This window comes from Hydra viridissima, unplaced genomic scaffold (genome assembly GCF_058129835.1).
Source record: "Hydra viridissima isolate aposymbiotic clone 2 unplaced genomic scaffold, HvirCarnegie_v1 scaffold_3, whole genome shotgun sequence".
In the NCBI taxonomy this organism is placed as follows: domain Eukaryota; kingdom Metazoa; phylum Cnidaria; class Hydrozoa; order Anthoathecata; family Hydridae; genus Hydra; species Hydra viridissima.
Window position 1 is genome coordinate 5,859,491 of NW_028324302.1, and position 20,642 is coordinate 5,880,132.

The 20,642-nt window shown below is 27.6% G+C and overlaps 2 protein-coding genes and 1 pseudogene across 3 annotated transcripts in view; 1 reads left to right on the forward strand and 2 right to left on the reverse strand.

Moving 5' to 3' along the window:
* LOC145180621 (intersectin-1-like) overlaps positions 1 to 20,642 on the reverse strand; it is a 45,143-nt gene that overhangs the window by 20,414 nt on the left and 4,087 nt on the right. For both annotated transcript variants that reach the window (XM_090080774.1, XM_090080773.1), the window contains 22 exons: positions 18,502 to 18,585; positions 18,290 to 18,353; positions 16,518 to 17,299; positions 16,353 to 16,416; positions 15,999 to 16,198; positions 15,685 to 15,782; positions 15,213 to 15,265; positions 14,950 to 15,061; positions 14,626 to 14,775; positions 14,386 to 14,526; positions 14,142 to 14,226; positions 13,919 to 14,058; positions 13,515 to 13,710; positions 10,835 to 11,232; positions 10,288 to 10,710; positions 9,926 to 9,968; positions 9,734 to 9,837; positions 9,339 to 9,482; positions 8,811 to 9,173; positions 1,287 to 1,445; positions 771 to 918; positions 118 to 281 (listed from right to left, as the gene is read on the reverse strand). In XM_090080774.1, coding sequence (XP_089936900.1) covers positions 118 to 281; positions 771 to 918; positions 1,287 to 1,445; positions 8,811 to 9,173; positions 9,339 to 9,482; positions 9,734 to 9,837; positions 9,926 to 9,968; positions 10,288 to 10,710; positions 10,835 to 11,232; positions 13,515 to 13,710; positions 13,919 to 14,058; positions 14,142 to 14,226; positions 14,386 to 14,526; positions 14,626 to 14,775; positions 14,950 to 15,061; positions 15,213 to 15,265; positions 15,685 to 15,782; positions 15,999 to 16,198; positions 16,353 to 16,416; positions 16,518 to 17,299; positions 18,290 to 18,353; positions 18,502 to 18,585 — 4,115 coding nt within the window. The remainder of the gene's footprint in view (positions 1 to 117; positions 282 to 770; positions 919 to 1,286; positions 1,446 to 8,810; positions 9,174 to 9,338; positions 9,483 to 9,733; positions 9,838 to 9,925; positions 9,969 to 10,287; positions 10,711 to 10,834; positions 11,233 to 13,514; positions 13,711 to 13,918; positions 14,059 to 14,141; positions 14,227 to 14,385; positions 14,527 to 14,625; positions 14,776 to 14,949; positions 15,062 to 15,212; positions 15,266 to 15,684; positions 15,783 to 15,998; positions 16,199 to 16,352; positions 16,417 to 16,517; positions 17,300 to 18,289; positions 18,354 to 18,501; positions 18,586 to 20,642) is intronic.
* LOC145187035 (uncharacterized) lies at positions 4,583 to 6,970 on the forward strand. The gene has a single exon (XM_090080775.1). The coding sequence runs from the start codon at positions 5,684 to 5,686 to the stop codon at positions 5,903 to 5,905; it is 222 nt and encodes a 73-aa protein (XP_089936901.1). The 5' UTR covers positions 4,583 to 5,683; the 3' UTR covers positions 5,906 to 6,970.
* Positions 18,850 to 20,461, reverse strand: LOC149890735 (zinc finger MYM-type protein 1-like; annotated as a pseudogene).

Below are 20,642 nucleotides of genomic sequence, written 5' to 3' on the forward strand. Positions count from 1 at the left end.
TGTTTTTTTAAAATCTAAAATTGAATTGAAACTCCATAAGAATTTCGAAAGATAAATAAATTGTAGTTAAATTATAAGAAAGTTGTAAAACATCTTAAAAGAAAAATCTATTTTTACTTTAGACTCTTCAATTTGAACATAATTTCCAGGAAACATCCCAATCACGCCATTACAGTAACCATTCCACCATTCCCCATCTTGATTAATGATTACAATCATATCTCCTTCAGAAAATGTTAAGTCTCCCTCTTGTCCACTGTAGCTGAACAATGCAACACAGTCTAAAACAGATTTTATGAAGCTTTCCTTAAGAGGACTTACAACTGCTAAAAAATGTATATGGCATTTTTTTACTTAACTGATGGCATTTTTTACTTAACTTTGTATTTGCTTATAAACAGGGATGTTTTACATTAACATGATTAGTATAATAAAATTTATAAGTTTATATTAAGATTATATTAGTAAACCTCAAACAGTAAACCACTAAAATCATTTCTTTTTTAAATACATTTTTCCTTTTTAACTTAAAAACTTAAGCTGATTTTAGTATTTATTTATGTTACATTTGATTTATAATATTAAAGGGAAAATTCTTATTACTTTTTTTTAACACCTGATTATTTGATTTAAAGAAACTGTTTTGTAATAACATAACAAGATAATTTTGAGCAAAAATGCAAAAATTTTTCACCCAATAAAATTATTAAAAGTTTAAAAGTATAAAAAGACAAATTAAAGAGATGCATGAAAATATATTTAAAAAATACTTTTCTCAACTGTAGAAGGCACAGTCACAGCTTTCTCCTCAGAAGTATTTTTGTTAGGATTAGCTATTGTCACACTTTTCTCATTAGAAGGTGATGAATTAGTTTCAGTACCGATTGGCTTGACATAAGATTTGGGAAACCACCCACTCTAAAAGAAAAAAAAAAAAAAAACTGGTCCATTGAAGTAATACAAACTGTCATACTTTTTAACTGAAATAATTGAAATATACATAACTATCATAATATAAGTAAATATATGTATATTACATAATATTATTACATAACATACATAAATATATGTATATTACATAATATTATTATGTGACAACTGTTGTAATAAAAAAATAATCCCAGTTACTAAAGAACCCATAAAAATTAAAACCTTAACACTTTTAAAATACATGCTACTATAAAAATTATAATAACAAACAATTAGTGATAAACACTTATTTAATGAAAGCGACAATTATTTCTTGACAGAACTTTTTTCTGTAATTAAATATAAGGGTATTGGACCTGTCCTTGGCATTCTCCAAACCACCACTGATCTTGCTGCTGTTGGACACTGATTATGTCACCTTTGTCAAAACTTAAATGATCCTCCTTCTTTGCACGATACAAATACAAAGCAACTGCTTGAACTTTTTCACCAAAATTTTCACTAGCTGCCACTGCCTTGAACAGAAATATACAGTGGTTAAAATGTTTAAAAATCATAAATTAAATATCTAAGTAAAAATAAATATCTAAGTAAGTATGTGTGTGTATACACATTAGGGTGGGTCAAATTGTGATAAATGTTTGGTTGCAGTAATGAAACACTATTAAAAAGTTGTTACATAACATAATTAAAAAAATAATTAATTTAATTTTTTTACTAAACATTAACACTTGCCAGATTTTAATCATAGAAAAGTGCTATTATTACATAAGCCTAAGAAGGTAACAATTACATAAACATATCTGACAGCCAATGCACATATCAAAACCTTTTTCTAACAGAAGTTAACTGCTTGCCTGCAAACATCCAAATCACCATCACAAACAGCAGCTATCAAAGTATGTTCAGCATGAGCAAAATAAATATTGTTCAGCAGTACTGGAAACACAATATTTTAATCTGGCTTCTTGAGTTACTGGCACTGCTTCATAAAGAAAAAAATTTTTTGATCTGTCTTTACATCCACTATGACATTTTATGTGAAACCATGTAGGGTCATAGACATTAACTATGAAACTAACTAGTCTCTGCTATGATTTTGGTACAACTGCCTGTGACATTTACAAACGCAACAGTGAGTCAACTAGCATGATTTATATTACCTGTTTTGCTACACTTTAGAAATGGCATGTACTGATTTGAATCATATCCTAACTGTATAGTTAAACATGTTTTCAGAAAATATCCCTGATCTGTAATGAGATCTTTAAGGACCTCATCAAAAATATAACAACCTTTCCATAAATGGGAAAAAAGTCAACAACTGGGATGTCTTTTGGATTGAACATAATTGCTTTAGCAATGACACCAAATGATATTGCAGCTCTTGTCGTTTGTCCACCATTAACGTTTGAAAAATAATTTCTAAATGAAAATTTGTTAGTGTGCAATTAAAAAATCAGCAAATGTAGTGATCTTCCCAAATGCTCTTCAACTTTTCTCAATATGCTATTGTTCATACTGTTATTGTTGTTTATTCCATCACATACTATTGCTTGAAAAATGTCTATAGACCAGTGTTTAGAAGAACACGTTCCAAAAGAAACTGATTCCTGGAACTGTTTCTTTTTTTGAGGAACGAAGCTTGAAACTGGTTCCTTTTAAAATAAGGAACAAGGAAAGAGAACAGATTTTTTTCTTGGAGGAACGTGAACAAAAAGTAATAGTTCCCTAAAAATTTATAACTTTGCTTTTTGATATAGTTGTTTTTCACTGTTCAAAAATAAAATGTTGTTACTTTATTTTATATTGCATTGACTAAAGTTTATTTTTTAAAAAGTAAGTTTACTAACTAACATTCATACTTAACTTAAGTCATAAGTCTATGCAACTAAAATATTTATCATACTTAACACTATGTAATGTTTTCTTTTTCTCTTAGGTGAATGTTTGCCTTGGAGTGGGTTAGAATCTTTTTTTGTATTCAATGGATTAAATGGCAATAATGTAAATGCAAATTGTGTTTTGTGTAGCCCTTTAGGAAAAGTTGAGCAGCTATTTTCAACAGGGTCATGTGATGACTGAAAAAAGACATAAATTTTTTTGAATGGAGTCACACAATAAATTGGGTGACTCCATTCAAAAAATTAGTTACATTGAAACAAAATAAAGTTGGTATTTAAAATTTTCTTTGTCTTCATACTTTTTACTTGTTTTTTTAAATATTTATTTTCAAATAACTTTTTTGTAATGCTCATACTTCCGAGCTGAAAATAATATATCAATTATATCTGCATTAAGTACAAGCAGAGGCAGACTAGGCCTCTGCTTGTACTTTATGCAGATATAATTGATATACTAATAACTTATAGCCTTATCCTGTTTTTCATCAAATCAAATACACGCCAGTTTCTTTGCCTCATTTCTATGCAACTTAATCTCTTGTTCTCTCTAAAACTTCATTTCTCTTTATTTTACTTGGTTAGCAACAACTTTTGCTTGATCATGTGGTCCAGACAAATATTTATCATCATGCAATTATTTGACAGTTGTAAAATAGCATCATTTTGACCAGACAGTAAAATTCAAATTAAAGTTGGCAGAAGTAAATTAAATTTTTTTTAGATTACTATTACATAACATTAATAAACATCAACAACAACAACAAAAATTCGGCCCACCCTAATACTTTTATATACACTAGGGTGGGTCATTTTTCAAAAATTTTTGAATCAAGGTTTGGATAGTCATGAAACATTACTTTGACCATATAATACTGATAACTGACTCTCTTTAACACCTTTCATTGAAAATGTTTAGTTTTTTTAATTTTGAGTCTCAAAATATTAGTTTTATCAAAAATGCATCATTTGATGTGTAGCTTTAAAATTTTTTGATACTGTTCTGATCATCCTAAAAGCAGTCTATATTAATTATCCCCAAACACCCCAAGTTAGATCCCTATCAATTTAGAATTAAATCATAAAAGATCATTTTAATCATTTTATTTTTGATAATTTTGAAGATAAATCGTTGATATGTTAAAGAAATATATATATATATATATATATATATATATATATATATATATATATATATATATATATATATATATATATATATATATATATATATATATATATATATATATATATATATATATATATATATATATATATATATATATATATATATATATATATATATATATATATATATATATATATTCTCTGTGAGCTTGCCTCTTGTTCCCTTATGAACCTCTTTTCTCAGTCTTATACACATCAATCCCTTGTGATCTCTTTTACAATATGTTCAATATATTGACCATGGAGAGGGAGTTTGGTAGAAAATTGGATTGTCAAGAAACTATTATGCCTAGCTACATTAGACAACAAATAGGAACTGGTTCACTGATTTCCATAGTTTTCTGATTGATTAGATCTGATAGATTTTTAGCTTCAAGATTTATTCTTGGTATTCTTCTTTTTCTGCTATTTTTTTGTCTTTATTGTCCTTATCTTTTCTCACTTTGAGAATTTTCTGCACTGCAAGTCTTTTTTGTCCTTAATCTTAACTAGAAAGCATTATCAATCTGTTTGTTGTGGCGATTTGCTTGGTTAATTTATAGCTAATTTTATCAAGAGTTGGGTCAGCTTTATAACTATTTACTTATTTTTATAGAATGTGCACATACACTATAACTTATTGCAATAATACTAAAATGAACTATTAACAAAATTGTTATTTATGGTCCAATTTTGATTAATATAAACAAAAAAAACTAGAGAATGATGCATCATGTATTAAGGTGGTAGTACACCAATAAAAGTGAAAAAAAAATTTTTTTTTTTACTTTTATAATTTAACCAATATAATCATCGTAGATTTCGAATTTTTATTTGATTTAATTAAATAAAAAAAGCTTCACATGTTAAAACTTGTTTATAATATATCGGTATAAAATATTTTTTATTTTCCCCCTAGCAACGCTTTGTTTATTCCGTTGTTATGCGCTTCAGAAACAAGTTAAACCATAAAAAAAGCCATGAAATACTTACCTTGTCAACTCTTTTAAGTGCAAAGTTGTAGACTGCAACGACTTCTTGCTAATTAGTTTAGTATAATGGCTTTATTGACGTAATTCGCTTGTTATTTCAAGCTGCATTCAAACTTTATTATTTATGCTATGGTATATCTTTTATCTTTTTAAAATAAAAATAATATGGGTGAATCAAAGAGAAAACAAATATCAAACAGAATATACAATAATAAAAAAGCAAAATTTAGTGGAAACAGATATACAAAGATTTCTTCTTCAGAAACGAAAACTTTATCTTTTGTTAAATCTGCTACACATTCTGCTTCTTCAAAAAAATTAAATATTGCTGATAGAGATTTTCAAGATTTTCAAAGTACAGATTTTAACTTTGTTATGAACTTTAGTCTGTTGGAAAACGTTATATCGCTACTGAAATGCCCGAATTTATGTGAAGATAATGTTTATTTAATGTTTGATTCCTCCAAAAAGTATGGGTTAAGTATTGGTTTAAATATATGTTGTAACAGTTGCAATTGGAAAACTGAGTTTTTTTCATCTGCTACATTTTGTAAAAAAAATTTAATCAAACATTAAGAGCCTAGTAAAAGCAAATGTAGTGGACAAAAACCATTTGATATTAACACATGTGTAATTGTGGCTTTTCGTGAAATGGGTAAAGGGTTATCATCATCAGAAAAATTTTGTTGAATAATGAATATGAAGCCATCTATGAACAAAAAAAGCTACAATAAAACTTTATATAAACTGTTAGATGTTTATCAGAGTTTAGTTGACCAGAACATGAAAAATGCTGCTAATGAATTAATCCCTGCAGGTGAAACATCAAGAGACATTATGTGTAGCTTTGATGGTTCATGGCAAAAGCGTGGTTTTACTTCAGATAATGGAGTTGTTTCTGCAATTTCAGTTTAAAGTGGTAAATGTATTGACTTTCAAATAGAAACAAAAACATGTAAATTATGTTAATTGATAAGCTTAAAATAACAGTAGGTTGCAATCTACATAACTTTTGTCTTATAAATGACTCAAAGCGCATTTCTAAAGCAGAAAAACAATGTACAAGTATAGTGAAATAAGGATGCAAGAAACTAAGAGCTATACAAAAAGGTTTTTGTGATCAAAGCAAAACATTAGAAGGTGCAGTTTATGGAAGTGGGGAGTTTTGAACAATTTTTTTTTGTTTTTATTTTTAAATTGAGTTTTTCTCAAAATCATCTTTTATAGCCTGGCGACGGAGATATTTTTCAAACCGATAACCGATTTGATCTGAAATTTGGCATACTTGTTTGTAACACATGTATTTGCAACCTCTACTAGAATTATGTTTACAGCTAATTGTGTTCTGCTTTTGTGAGTGATTTTGTGTTCTCAAATATCACCAAAACTTCCAAATATGACTAAAATGCATATATTTTGACTTTTTTTGCTCAAAATCCAAAACTTTTAGTGTATGTTGTAATTGCATAAGTAAAGGATCACAAGCCAAAATTTCAGTTCATATTTATTTACGGTTGCTGAAAAAACCCTGTCGCCAGTTATTCATTTTTAGGCTTTTGTCTATCAATAATTATGCGCATAATTAATTTTTTTAAATTTTAAAATTTTTACTTTTATTTTAATCATATTATATATGTTATGCACTATTAAAGATTGAAAAAAAAGTTGAAATACAAGATTTTTTTTTAATGGTATACTACCACCTTAAAAACCCTAAAAATTAAAGCATCATTTTTATGGTTATGGCTAAAATCATTGGTTATGGCCATTTATGGTCTAATTTTGATATGATAGTGGTCAAATAGGGATATTTAGGGACAGAGAAGCAATTTAGAGTGGTTTTAAGATGATTGTAATAGTAAAAGTTTAAAAAAATATGTAAAAAAATATTTTAGAAAACATTAATATTTGAGGTTCAAAATTACTGATTTAATATTCAATGTTAAAATAAAAAGAATTGGTTATCAGTATCTTATGATCACAAACATAAGAAAGTTTCCAGCCAAACCTCAATTAAAGAACCCATCCTAATATATATATATATATAAATATGACTTAAATGTTGAAATCTTCTATAAGACTATATGTTATATTAATAAGAAAACATCAAATAATACGTATTCTCTAAATACAAATAATAATTTATTATGAGAAACTTTCGCTGGATTATGGTTACCAGCATCATCAGCACGTAAAAATATAAAACTCATAAAATTTATATACACTGCCCAGCAAAAGTTTCCGGTCACTTAAAGTTTTAGTAGTTTTTTACCTATAATAATTGATATTAAATTTTAAAATTCTTTATAAGTGATAAAATAATGCAATTAAGATGTGCTAATGTGTTAAATAAACTTGTAATAATTGATATTAAATTTTAAAATTCTTTATAAGTAATAAAATAATTTAACTAAGATGTGCTAATGTGTTAAATAAACTTGTAATAATTGATATTAAATTTTAAAATTGTTTATAAGTAATAAAATAATTCAATTAAGATGTGTAAATGTGTTAAAAAAACTTGTAATAATTGATATTAAATTTTTAAAATGTATATAAGCCATAAATAAATTCAATTAAGATGTGCTAATGTATTTTTAATATTGAAATGCAAAATCTGTTTTCTTCGTTTTTGGATTATAAACATGGTTGAACATGCTTAGTAAAAAATTTGTAAATAAAACTCAACTGTTCTTTTGTCATCAAAGCATAATTTTGTTGAAGTTAATGTAATATATTGGCTTAATAAATTAATTTAGTAAGCATTTTATATAGCTGAATAAAATTTGATATTATTTTTTAATTTCCAGTTTATAAATGAAATAGACAATTACCAGCCCAAGAAAAAACATCTAACTTCAATGCTGCTCATAAAACTATTTCAGAAAGAACTGTAAGATGTCGCTTGAAGACTGTTAGCTTAAATGGTAGAGTAGCTGTATCATAAGATATTATATAGACATGCCATGCTTTGTGGAAAACGTCTAATTGACCACAGATTCACCATGCAACAGGATAATGACACAAAACACACATGTAAATGCTGTACAAACTATTTGCAAAAAAAAGAAGCTTGCAAAGAACTCAAAATTATGACATGGCCCCCACAATCCCCTGATCTCAACCCAATGGAGTTACTATGGGAACAACAGGATCATGAGGTAAGAAAAGAGTGTCCTACATCAACAACTCATTTGAGGTCAATTTTTCAACGAGTGTGGAAAAATAATTCTCCAATTTATTTGGATAATTTAATCAAATGTATGTCAAAACTTGTTTGTGCAGTAAGGAAAGTAAAGGTTGGATTTTTCAATGAAAAAAAAAAAAATTTTGTATGTGTTATATTGCATAAACTTGTTTATTTTTATCATAGGTTTAAAGATATTGATTAGTTTGTAATTATTTACAATGATATTTGGTTAATTGTAATTAGTTAACTTGTTTTTTTACATATTCTTTTTATAAAAAACAGAATGACTGGGTGTATGTGTTATATTGCATAAACTTGTTTATTTTTATCATAGGTTTAAAGATATTGATTAGTTTGTAATTATTTACAATGATATTTGGGTAATTGTAATTAGTTAACTTGTTTTTTTACATATTCTTTTTATAAAAAACAGAATGACTGGAAACTTTTGCCAGACAGTGTATATCATATATATATATATATATATATATATATATATATATATATATATATATATATATATATATATATATATATATATATGTATATATGATATACACACACACACATATATATATAAATATGTGTGTGTGTGTACTAAAATATAACAATATAATTTATTAAACTTACTGTGCCAGGAGTTTGGTATATATCTTCTGTTGTGGATTCAACAATTGAATTAGAGATTTCTGTTTTATTCTTTATCTTTATAGGTGAAGCATAAAGATCAGAATCTGCATTTGCTTTTTGAGGTGACCCAACAACGAAATCATAGAGAGGAAATAAATCAGGATTCTCAGTATTAGTTGCTAAAGGTTGTAATGGCTTTAGTGTTCCCACAGTTGGTAAAAGAGCAGTTTTTGGTCGATTACCAGCAGGTTTTGTTTCTGATTGCTTTAGAACTGGTTTTAACTTTGGAATAGATTCTTTTGTTTCTCCATTTTGATTTGGAATACTAGTTGTTTTTTGAGAATTATTATTTACAGCCAAAACCTAAATAAAAACATTATTTAGATATACAATGAGTATATTTTGTAGTATAAAACGAGTGTAAAGTGTAATGATAAGCAAAGTTAGTTTTTGTCATATAACTTTTAATGTTTACATTAGCAGTGTTAAGTAACAACTTTCTAAACTGTTTTTTAAGTCAATTATTACATTTGCTCTTGGATCAAGGTCAACATAATCACTAAATGTATCACTCTGTACTTTTGAAGCATAGTTTGCTGGAAAAAGACCCTCAGCGCCTTTAAAAGATCCACGCAGCCAACCGATTGGAACTGTTTTATCACTTTCATCAACCTGTAAAAAAATTTTTTATGTTTTTAAATTCAGATTAGCTATCATCTTTTTAACAAACTTCATTAAAGAGAGTGACCGTTTGAACATATAGCAATTTAAAAATCAAAAATCCGTTAAATATTGAGTTAAGCAGTAAACAAAATAAATCTTTTCATTTATTTAGTCTTTTTTTTTTTAAGTTTTTTAGGTTAATAAATAAGTATTCAATTAGAGATGCAATTTTTAAAAAAATGTACTAACAAAAAACATACCTGAACAATATCACCTTCTTGGAGATTAAGTTCATCAGGATTACGTTTTTCAAAAGCAAACATTAGTTTATATGGAGTTCTCTTAACATATTGGTTTACAGTTGCTAAACAACACAAAAACAGTAACTTACAAAAAAAAAAACATCAAAATAAAAAATCATTTATGCCTGATTGTTTGAAGTAAACCTTTACCTTGAGACTTCTCAGGTTTTTCAGGTGTTGCTACAGACACTTTCTAAATAAAACATTTAATAACAAAATTTAAATAGCATCATTTTGCATTTAACTATATTTAAACATAAAGCTGTGTTTTATATTTTGATTATTTGTTAAAAGTATGATAAAAGGAAAAACCTGCAGCTATGTATTACAAAGTTAATGATAATAGAGTAAAAAGTACAGGTGCTTGTTTATACTCCTTGCATTTTTATTTTTACCCAAGGTGAAAGTAAAAAAACTCACAGTATTCACAGTATTTCACATTTGGCAGAGATCAAAACTTAAAAAAAATGTAAAAACTTTAAATTTAAGAAAAACCAAATATTGCTGAGTACCTTCTTTTCTGATCTTTTATTTCTCATTTCTTCTATTTTCTTTTTCATTTCAATTTGTTTCATTTTCTTTTCTTCTTCTTCAATTGAATCTTTTTCAGACTGAAGCTTCTTCTTATTTTCCCTTTCAATTTTTTCTCGTTCAGTTTTTTCTCGTTCAGTTTTTTCTCGTTCAGTTTTTTCTTGTTCAATTCTTTCCCTTTCTGCGCTTTCTCTTTTTATTCTTTCTCTTTCAACTTTTTCTTTTTCAACTCTTTCTCGCTCAATTCTTTCTCTTTTTACTCTTTCTCTTTCACTTCTTTCTCTTTCAATTCTTTCTTTTTCAACTCTTTCTTTTTCCATTCGTTCTTTTTCCATTCTTTCTTTTTCCATTCTTTCCTTTTCAATTCTTTCCTGCTCTATTCGTGCTGCATCATTCTTTTGGGACTTAGAAATAGCAAATAAATTTATGTGCAATTTGAAAATTAAATTTTCACATTAAAAATATCTAAGAAATAAAATCAACTCTAAAATCAACTATACACAATAAAATTTACAGACTAAACATTACCAGCTTTTTTAATGTTTCTTTCTTATCGTCATCTTTTTTTCCAAGTTTTTCTCTATCTTTTTTATTGGGCGGAACAGGTCTTAATGGTGGTGTTTTAATACTATTATTTCTATAGGAAGATGCTTCAAAAAAGTTTTCAGCTGAAGTACTGGAAGAAACAACTTGATCAAAATCTGTTATACTTGAATAAATACTTTCTGAGGCATCATTCTCACTTAGTTTGAGTTGAGCAGAAAAATCTAAATTAGGTTGCTTAACAGGAGAAGCTTGTGGTTTTTCTTTGGGACGAGCAGGTGGAACTTTAGGATTGCTTAAAGTTTTTTTAATTTCATTTCCTTCCGACAAATTACCTACATTTTGTTTTTGAAAAGATTGCAGGAGTCCAGTGTTTGGAAAAGCTAAAACCAGAAAATAAAATGGTTAAAATGATAATAGAAAATACAATCAATAAAGCTTTTCATTACTTACACCAAACTTGCAATATTTATGTAAGTTAATTTTTGTAAGTTAATTTATGTAAGTTAATTTTTTTTCAAGCAAACTTTGTTAAAAAATTTGACAAACTCAATATAATGCAGTTTTTTTTAACATAATTAAACCTAAAAAGGTTATAGTTATCATTTTTTCAGTGTTATTACAAAAATTATTACAAAAAAAAAACTCAATTTAAATTTTACTTTAATAGTTTTCAAATGATAAAACTGTTCATATTGTAAAGATAAATATTATTTGTAATATACTAATAAATGATATTTTTTGTTAAAAGTTTATTCAAAACATTCTAAAATATTACACAATTAAGATGTGGACACAACATTTTTTGTTTCATTGAAAAATTATAACTTTAAATGGTTTAAAAACCAGTAAGCAAACAACTAAATGATAGATAATTTTGGACCTGGGAGCTGTTTGAAGTCACATTTGATTTACATTTTGCCATCTTTAATAGGTTGGCTTTAATATTAGCAATGAATAAAACAAGATGGGGTAGCTGGACAAAATAGCACCAGTCAAAATGGCACAGGAAAAGGATGAAGTGGCTTACATAAAAAGCTTATTTTGTTTTAGAAAAAAAATTCAATTTAATATCATTGAATAATGATGTGAAATTTAGTTTATACATAAACAAAAATAAATCAAATCAAATATTGATTGGGATTAAAACTTTCTGGTTGGATATAATTAGAAATAACTCATGAAATACTTAACCAATTGCAAATTTTTTTTATAATGATGTTTTACCTACATACATTTAATTGTATTGGTGTTTTACTAATACAATCAGTTTATCAGTCAAAAATGAGTAAACAATTGAATAATCAGAAAAAAGTTTTGGAAATTTTTCTTCAAAATCCAACTTCACATTCAAAAATTGCAAAATTGTCAAAAATTGCTAAATCTTCAATTGGAGACATATTGAGGAGATACAAGGAGACTCAAGCTATTGAAAGAAAAAGAAGTGGTGGAAGGAAGAAAGGTGTTGTTGACCAAAAACAAAGTGAACTTAATCATTACAAGAAATCCATACCAATCCCAAAGAAATCTTGCAAAACGTTTTAATACAGTCCATGTCCGAAAAGGGCAATGGTTTAAAGGCTTACACCAAGAAAAAAATTCCAAAGCGATCAATTGATGGAGAATTAAAAGCAATTCACTGCACATGGAAGCTTGTCAAACTTTTCAACCAAGAAAAATCATGCATTATTGAGGATAATGAAACATACTGCAAAAAGGATTTCTCACAGTTGCCCAGTCATCAATACTATTATCAGTCAAAAGGTATCCTTGTCAGCAAAAAATTTAAGTATATTCAGACAGAAAAGTTTGCTCAGAAGATCCTTCTGTGGCAATCAATTTGCTCTTGTGGCCTTAAGAGTGCTCCTTTCATCACCTGAAAGAATTTGACTTCCGATTTGTATATCACCAAATGTCTTCAGAAATGTCTTTTGTCATTTATCAACAAAAACAGCAAGGCAGCTATCTTTTGGTCAGATTTAGCAACAATCCACTACTTCAAGAAAACAAAGGAGTCGTACAATCAATATGGCATCAAAATCATCCTGAAAGATATGAATCCTCTGAACTGCCCTGAGCAGCACATAATTCAGAGTTACTGGGCACTTGTAAACAAATTTTTTCTTTCTACCATTTCTGAGAACTATCTCCAAAGCACTCTAAGAAAACATAAGCATTTGTCTTCTAAAATTGGATTAAGTCAAGAAGGCCCAAAAAACCCACCTTATATGAAGGTCTTTTTTGTTGTTTTTTTTTCAAGTTAGAACCAATCCCAGAGTTATTCATACCAACTTACCAACTACCTTAACAGCCACTGAAAAATAGCTTTTCCAATAAAGTAAGAAGCATAATTTTTAGAAAATATTCTGCTGACCATCAAAAATCAAGAAATTTAGAAAAGCTGTTAGTCCCAACAGATGTGGAAATAAATAATTGTTAGATATGAAAGGGATTTTGAAATAATAAAAAAATCCTAGTGCACCTGAAAATTACAATACTTAAAATTATTTAGAGCTATTTAAAAGGCCTTATTTGAATAATTGCTATAAAATTAACAGATCAAATAACCTATGACAACAGACCAAATAACCTAAACTTTCAAATAAGTATATTAACTTTTATAACAAATAAGTATATTAAATTTGTCCAAACCAAAAAGTAATACCTTCAAGTTTAGCTTCTTTTTGTTTTGCTGTAAGATTTTCTGCCAGCCTTTTTTTAAGCTCTTCTTGCCTTCTTTGAGTTTCTAATTTCTCTCTGTTCAATTCAGCAGCACGATTTTGGTTGCTGACTTGCTGATCATGCTGCAATTTCAAATCTCTCTGTAATTGCTTTTTTTCTAGAAGACTATTGGCTAAAGTCTATAAAGGTAATTCAGATGGTACTTAAAATTTTGAAAAAAAATCACAATGTAATTTAAAATTTATTAGGACAAGCTAACTAAGACTCTATATTAACTAGACTCAATATTAATTAAGACTCATAGCTGACTTGATTATCATACCTAATTTGAACATGAACTGTGCAAATAAGTAATACTATATTTTATCCATATAAAATCTTTCTTACTTTTTGTTTTTCATTTATTTGACTTGCTTCTTTTAAAACTGTGGCAGTTTCAGATTCAATGGATTGGAGATTTTTACGAAGACGAGTTACCCCTAGCTTCATTTGCTGAATACTGGAGCGTATTGCACCCACTGCTTCACCTATAAAAAAAAAAAAAAAATTTTGACAGAATAAAATATATTAAGGCTCTAAAGAAAAACTAGATACATATACAAAAGCATACTTGTTTGGGTTGAGTCTTTATTATGCAACTCTAACGTAAATCTTTCTCTTTCCTCTATTAATGATGATAACTCTTTTTTGGATAGCTAAATCAATTTACAAAATTAATAATAAGGTAAATTGAAAAGATAATTTGATATGAAGATGATAAAATGATAGAGATAAGGTAACTTGAAGAGATAATTATAATCAAATTGCACAAAATATAATTGCTACATAAGCAATTGTCAAGCAAATTTAATAACCTGCAATTGGGCTTGTAACCGTGAAATATCTTTAATTCGCAAATCTTTGCTTTGATTCAACATTTCAATAGCTGATTGAAGCTCTATTCCTTTATTTTTCTTCATTGTATATGAAGTTGAGATTGATTCAAAACTTGCTGTCTAAAATTAGAAAGAGTTATGCAAACAATTCAAATATTCAAATCAACTTATAGTATATCATAAACAGGAGAAATTGTAAGAAACAAATTAACTGTAAACCTGTGTTGTAAGATTTTCTTTTAACAATAGCAGTCGAGATTTTAATTCTTTAACAATATTTTCTTCAAGCCCTTTTTGGTTGAGCATTTCCTCCATTTTTCGATTTTCCCATTCCCTTTGTCTTTGGCGCTCTGCTTCTAGTTGAGCAGCCTGTAAAATTAAATAAAATTTCAAATGAAAATTATTATTATGAAAAATTAAAGAGAAATAGTAGTGAAAACCATGTTATAAAAGCCTTCTTTTTTTAATAAAAAATAAAGTATATCTAGTTGAAACAGGCTAGTTGATAATTTTTAGAAATGATTTTTAAATTGTTCCAAATACCTGACGCTGTTCAATCATTTGCTTCCTTAACATCTCCTGTTCTTTTTCTAGCTGTTCCTTCTGAATTCGTTCATTTTCAAGACTCTCCAATCTTTTACGTTCTGCCTCCTCTCTAAAAAGTAGAATTCAACAAGTTTATACATAAAACACCATACAAACCTGTGATGATTTTAAATCTTTATCCATATTTTATTATACCAGCATTTAATTCTTAGCCATACTTAATAAACCAATTAGGTAAAGAAATGAAAAATATAAAAAACCTCATTTTTATTTTTTGTTCTTCTAGCTCTCTTTCTTTTCTTTCTCTTTCCTCCTAACAAAGAAACTCTTTTTCAAGTTTATTCTTTAAAGTATTTGAAGGTTAGAGATTTAAAAAAACTTTTATTCTTAATCTTAAACTTCATTAAATTTTTTTGCTAATAAACGTATAACTTTGCTCTAGTTGACTTGTACTTGATTTGGTTTGTAAAACTTTAAAGGATGAACAAAGAATATATCATATCCACCAGAAATATATTTAAATATCTCAAGGATGAGATTCCTATCCATAAATGTATTTAGAAACAAATGAATTTTCTGTATATAAATATATAATAAATCTTTAAAACAGCAGTAAACAACAGCAGCATGCAGTTAAGTGTTTTGTCATAAAATCAAACATAATGAAATATTTAAGACTGATGATTAAGCAAAGTTCAACTTTATATGTTAAGAGAAAAGATGAAAACTAACTCTTTCTTTTCTTTCTTTTTCTTGAAGTTCATTTCTTCTCCTTTCAAGCTCAGATTGACCCTTTTCCCAATTCATCTTTCGTCTATCTTCAAAACTTGCTGGAATAAAATGGATGATATCAAATTGATTTGAAACTTTCATCAAAAATCAAATTTTTTAGAATTTACAACTTTTACTAATCACTAGCTTGCCTAAAAAAATCATAAAAAACTTTTTCAGTTTTTGTTAGGCAAGCTGCTGATTAGTAAAATGTGTATAATAGTATTTATCATACTAAAAAAAACATTTTCATAAATATCATTAAATAACCATACCAATACTCTGTTGCTGTTCACTGACACTTGGTCTCCTGTTTAAAGACTCAGAAAATCTATTTTTCATGTGTGTTGGGATTAGGGAAGGAGGTAGAGTATTTGGCAAGGGAATATTCATTTTTGTTAAATTGATCAAATGCATTGCAATAATAAACTCTTCAAGTTCAAGACGACCATCTGTGTCTATATCAGACAATTCCCTAAAATCAAATAAAGTATAAAATTAAATAAATTATGGATGATTAAGCAAACTAAAAAAAATTATATGTAAAGATTTAATAAATCAAAAAATAAGACAAAACTTACAAACTTTTAATTAATCAAAACCTAGAAAACAAAAAATGTAAAGAATACCAAATTTGTTTGAGAATGTTGGGTTCCACACCAGATTGGATAAGTATTAGTCGTGCTTGATCTCCTGGAAGAAAATTTCATTAAAAAATATGTTAAAGGTGGTTTAGTAGTTTAAAAAAAAAATTTTTTTTTTTTTTGAAAAAAAAAGGTAAAAACAAGTATAACCTGTTAAATATCCTGTTTGTAAACTATCTGCAGCTTTAAAAATTTGAGAATACTTCATACGGTTTTGTGCTGATACCACATCTGTAGACTCAACATTTGTTATAGATTGATTTCTTTTTAAAGAATTAGTATCTTTTAACTTAAAATCAGATAATCCATCACTTAGTGTAGAAAAAGGATCTATTTTCTGAGGGAAATTATCTTGTGGCATACTAAATGTTTGCTGAGGCATAAAGGGTTGAGCAGAAAAACCAGTTGGGTTAGACCCTCCCGACTGATAATTTCTTGAAAAAATGCTAGAAGCTGGTTGATTTGGGAATCCGATGTTTGGTAACTGTTGCGAAAAAAGAGTGTTTGATGGCTGAACAGGTTGAAAAGCATAGTTTGTGAAATATAAAGGTGTTGCTGATGAACTTGGCTGGAAAGCAGCATTCATAGTATTCAATGGCAACATCATTCCAGAACTTGGTGTTGAACTTAACTTGTTTTGGGAGGGAACAAGCGGTTGAGCAATGTCACTCAAAGCCATGGGTTGACCAACACCACTCAAAGCCATGGGTTGCAATAAACCAATGTTATGAGGTGAGAAATTTCCTTGAGAGTTTGAAGCTGGTTGAATAAAGCTAGTTTGTTGAGAAGATACATTACTTGAACTATATATTATTGAAGGTGGGAGAACCTTTGGTATTTCAATACCTTTCAACTTATTTTCAATTATATGCATAGCTATCATAAATTCTTGCAACGTCATTCGACCATCCTGATCTAAGTCTGATAAAGACCTGGAAGCAAGAAAGTATGAGCAGTTTCAAGGAAAAAATTGCATTTAAAAAAAATTCTAATTCAGTAGTTTAGACAAAAATAGCTCTGGCTAAAACATAAAAATAAATAAAAAATAGCTCTTTAATGTATAATAGTTCTACTTAATAGCATTGTTTTTTATGCTGTTTTACTCAATATGTTCAAAAAAATAAATTGCTTTTTTTTCTTTTTCTTTTTTTTTTTAGCAACTAGGATATGTTAAGGCTAATAAACATAATTAGAATAGCAAATACAATTAGTATAAAAGAATATTATCAGGATAAAATAAAAAAAATTTTAAAAAGAAATATAATTAGATTGTAGAGGAGATTAAGTATATATAAACAAGGTAATAAACATTTTTTTTTTTTCTTTTTTTGCATTTTTAAAAACTTGTGTAATTTTAAAAATCAAAATAACAATTTCTTATCAGTTTTAATATAAAGAATTATTTTTAAAAGTGACTTTGAACCCCCCCCCCCCCACACACACACACACACACACACACGAAAGTTTAATTTCCTTTTAAAACATCAAACTTGTAAAAAATTATTCAAATTATAAAAAATTAAAAGCTACACTATGTAACATGGTTTGTTGAAGATTTTTTAAATCTCTGATTACTCCTGTTTTCAATTAACAATGGTTATTACTTTCAAAATTTCATCATCAACATTTTGTTTAATACTTAAAAAAAAATTCTTTAAATATTATTACTTAAGAAAATGTTGCTCTTTATATTACCATTAACTTTTTTATATAACACTTTATATAAAAACTGTAAAAAATAATTTTAACAAAAATGTTGAATCATTTTATTACTTTAAATAAAACATTTTATACATTCTATCAAATTTTTATGATTCTTTTAAAAAACTTAGAAATTACAAATTTAACGGTTGGCAAAATCTACTAATATTCAATTATTAGACTTTTACTATTTGAGATTACAGATTTGATAATTAAGTTACCATATTTGTCCAAGAATAGGCGTTGGCAAGTTTGATCTCATGAAGAATTTCTTGGCCTGCTCACCTTAAGAAAACATTAGTTTTCTTTCTAACAATGCCAAGTAATGAAAGAAATATACACACATTAAATTACATTACATATATACATGCATAAATTAAATTACAGTACATATATACATGCATAAATTTTAAATTGGAAAAGTAAAACTGACCAGAAATTTTGTTGCTAATTGGATTCAAGGAATGAAAAGATTTTTCATGCCTGACTTTTTCTTCTGCTTGAATCATCCATACATCTAAAAACAAACTCAGGCTTAGCATACATACAATGTGTGTGTGTGTGTGTGTGTGTGTGTGTGTGTGTGTGTGTGTGTGTGTGTGTGTGTGTGTGTGTGTGTGTGTGTGTGTGTGTGTGTGTGCAGAGCCGGCTCGTGAAAAATATTATATGTGTGCGAGAATAAATTAGGCGCCTTTTAGATTTAAATTCCGAGCTTGTTCGCAAAAAATGTCACTTTTTTTAAATCATAAAACAATGCATACTAAAAATACAATAACTTAAGAAATTTTTTGATTTTAAACATATTTTTAGTTACTAAACGGAACACGTCTAACTTTAGATTTTGCAAAATTTAATCTTAAAGTATCAATATCCACAGATTCAGCAATTTTGTTTTCAATGGAAATTATTGATAAACCATTTAAACGTTCCTGGCCCATTGTTGATCGTAAATGGTTTTTTATTAATTTTAATTTGGAAAGACTACGTTCCCCTGTACTCACTGTTACCGGTAGTGTTAATAATATTCGTAAGGAAATACAAACATTAGGAAACAGTTCTTCAAGCTGACTATCATATATCCATTTAAGCACAGATTCCGGTGATTTTTTCCCATCTAATTTCCGTGATAACAAATTAAGTTCCAGAAACAAATCCTCTAAATACACATCTTTTGAATCACCATGAGTCAATACTTTTTCCAGTAATCTGCATTTATTAATTAAGCCTTCTTCTCCTATTTTATCAATTTCTTTGATATTATACAAAAACTCGAACGGTTCTATTGTACTTGAAAAGCTTTCAAATCGTTCATTTATTGATTCTTTAGCTATTTTAAAGAATATCAAAAAACTGCTTTTTGAATTTTTGGTTTGGTTGTATATCACCATCTTCTTCAAAAGGTTCATCATCAAAAATCTTTTTCTTTTTCTTGCTCTTTCACATAAAATAGAACTGAATTCGTCAGTTTGCATCATTAGCTAGAATTTTGGCTTTTGAAATATATATTTTGTAAGAATCTTCAGTGTGTTTAGTAACAAAAAAATCGATAGTTTTCTTTAATGCATTTGCAGCAGTCTTCACATCTACAGTTTGACATTGTAATAGTTTGCTAGTACAATTAATTTCAGTTAATACATCGTGCCAAACCACAACACCACATATGAATTCAAAACTGTTTAATTTTGATGCAAGTGATTCAGCAGTTAATCTAGTAATAGAATCTTTTTCAATGTTGACAACTTCTTTCAATGCACAATAAATTTCTTTTAATCCCAATTTTAGAGCACGAACAGCATTCACATGACTTTCCCATCTGGTAGTACTTAATGACTTTACTGTTAATTTGCAACATTTTGATTCAAAAATTTGCCAACGCTTTGTAGTTGCAGAGAAAAAATTATACAAAGCTTGAATTTGTGAAAAAAACCTCATAATTTCTAAACATCCTTGGACTGCATCCGCAACAACCAAGTTCAAGGAGTGACAGACACAAGGAATATAAAAGGCTCGTGAATTTATATCTTTTATACGCTTCTGTACACCAATTTTTTTACCTTTCATATTGGATCCATTATCATATCCTTGTCCACGAATATCCATGACAGATAAATTATTTGATTCCAATGAATTTAAAATTTCTTCAGTAAGTCCTAATCCAGTAGTATCTAATACATTTATGAATCCTATAAAACTTTCTTGAATTGTGACACTGATAACCTGGTTATCCAATTGTTTTGCAATGTTAACGTAACGCATAATAATAGACATTTGCTCTTTGTGACTATTATCTGGTGTACAATCTACAATAATCGAAAAATACTTAGCCTTTGTGTAAGTATTTTATTAATGGCTTTGTGTAAGTATTTTATTAATGGCAGTAATAAACAATGTGTAAAAATAATTATATAAATAATAGACTAAAAAAGAGATTTGTATATTTTTTATAAAAACATTCAAGAAAATCTTTTTTAAATCTGGAAAATAAGGTGCAGATATGTCATTCACAACTGACAATAGAAATTTAAGGCGGGGACCGATTTCAGCATTAATGTCGGCCATCTTGTCCAGAAGTAA

Bases quoted from the DNA above. Each gene is read 5' to 3' on its own strand.
- LOC145187035 (XM_090080775.1), top strand. From the start codon at position 5,684: ATGAATATGAAGCCATCTATGAACAAAAAAAGCTACAATAAAACTTTA.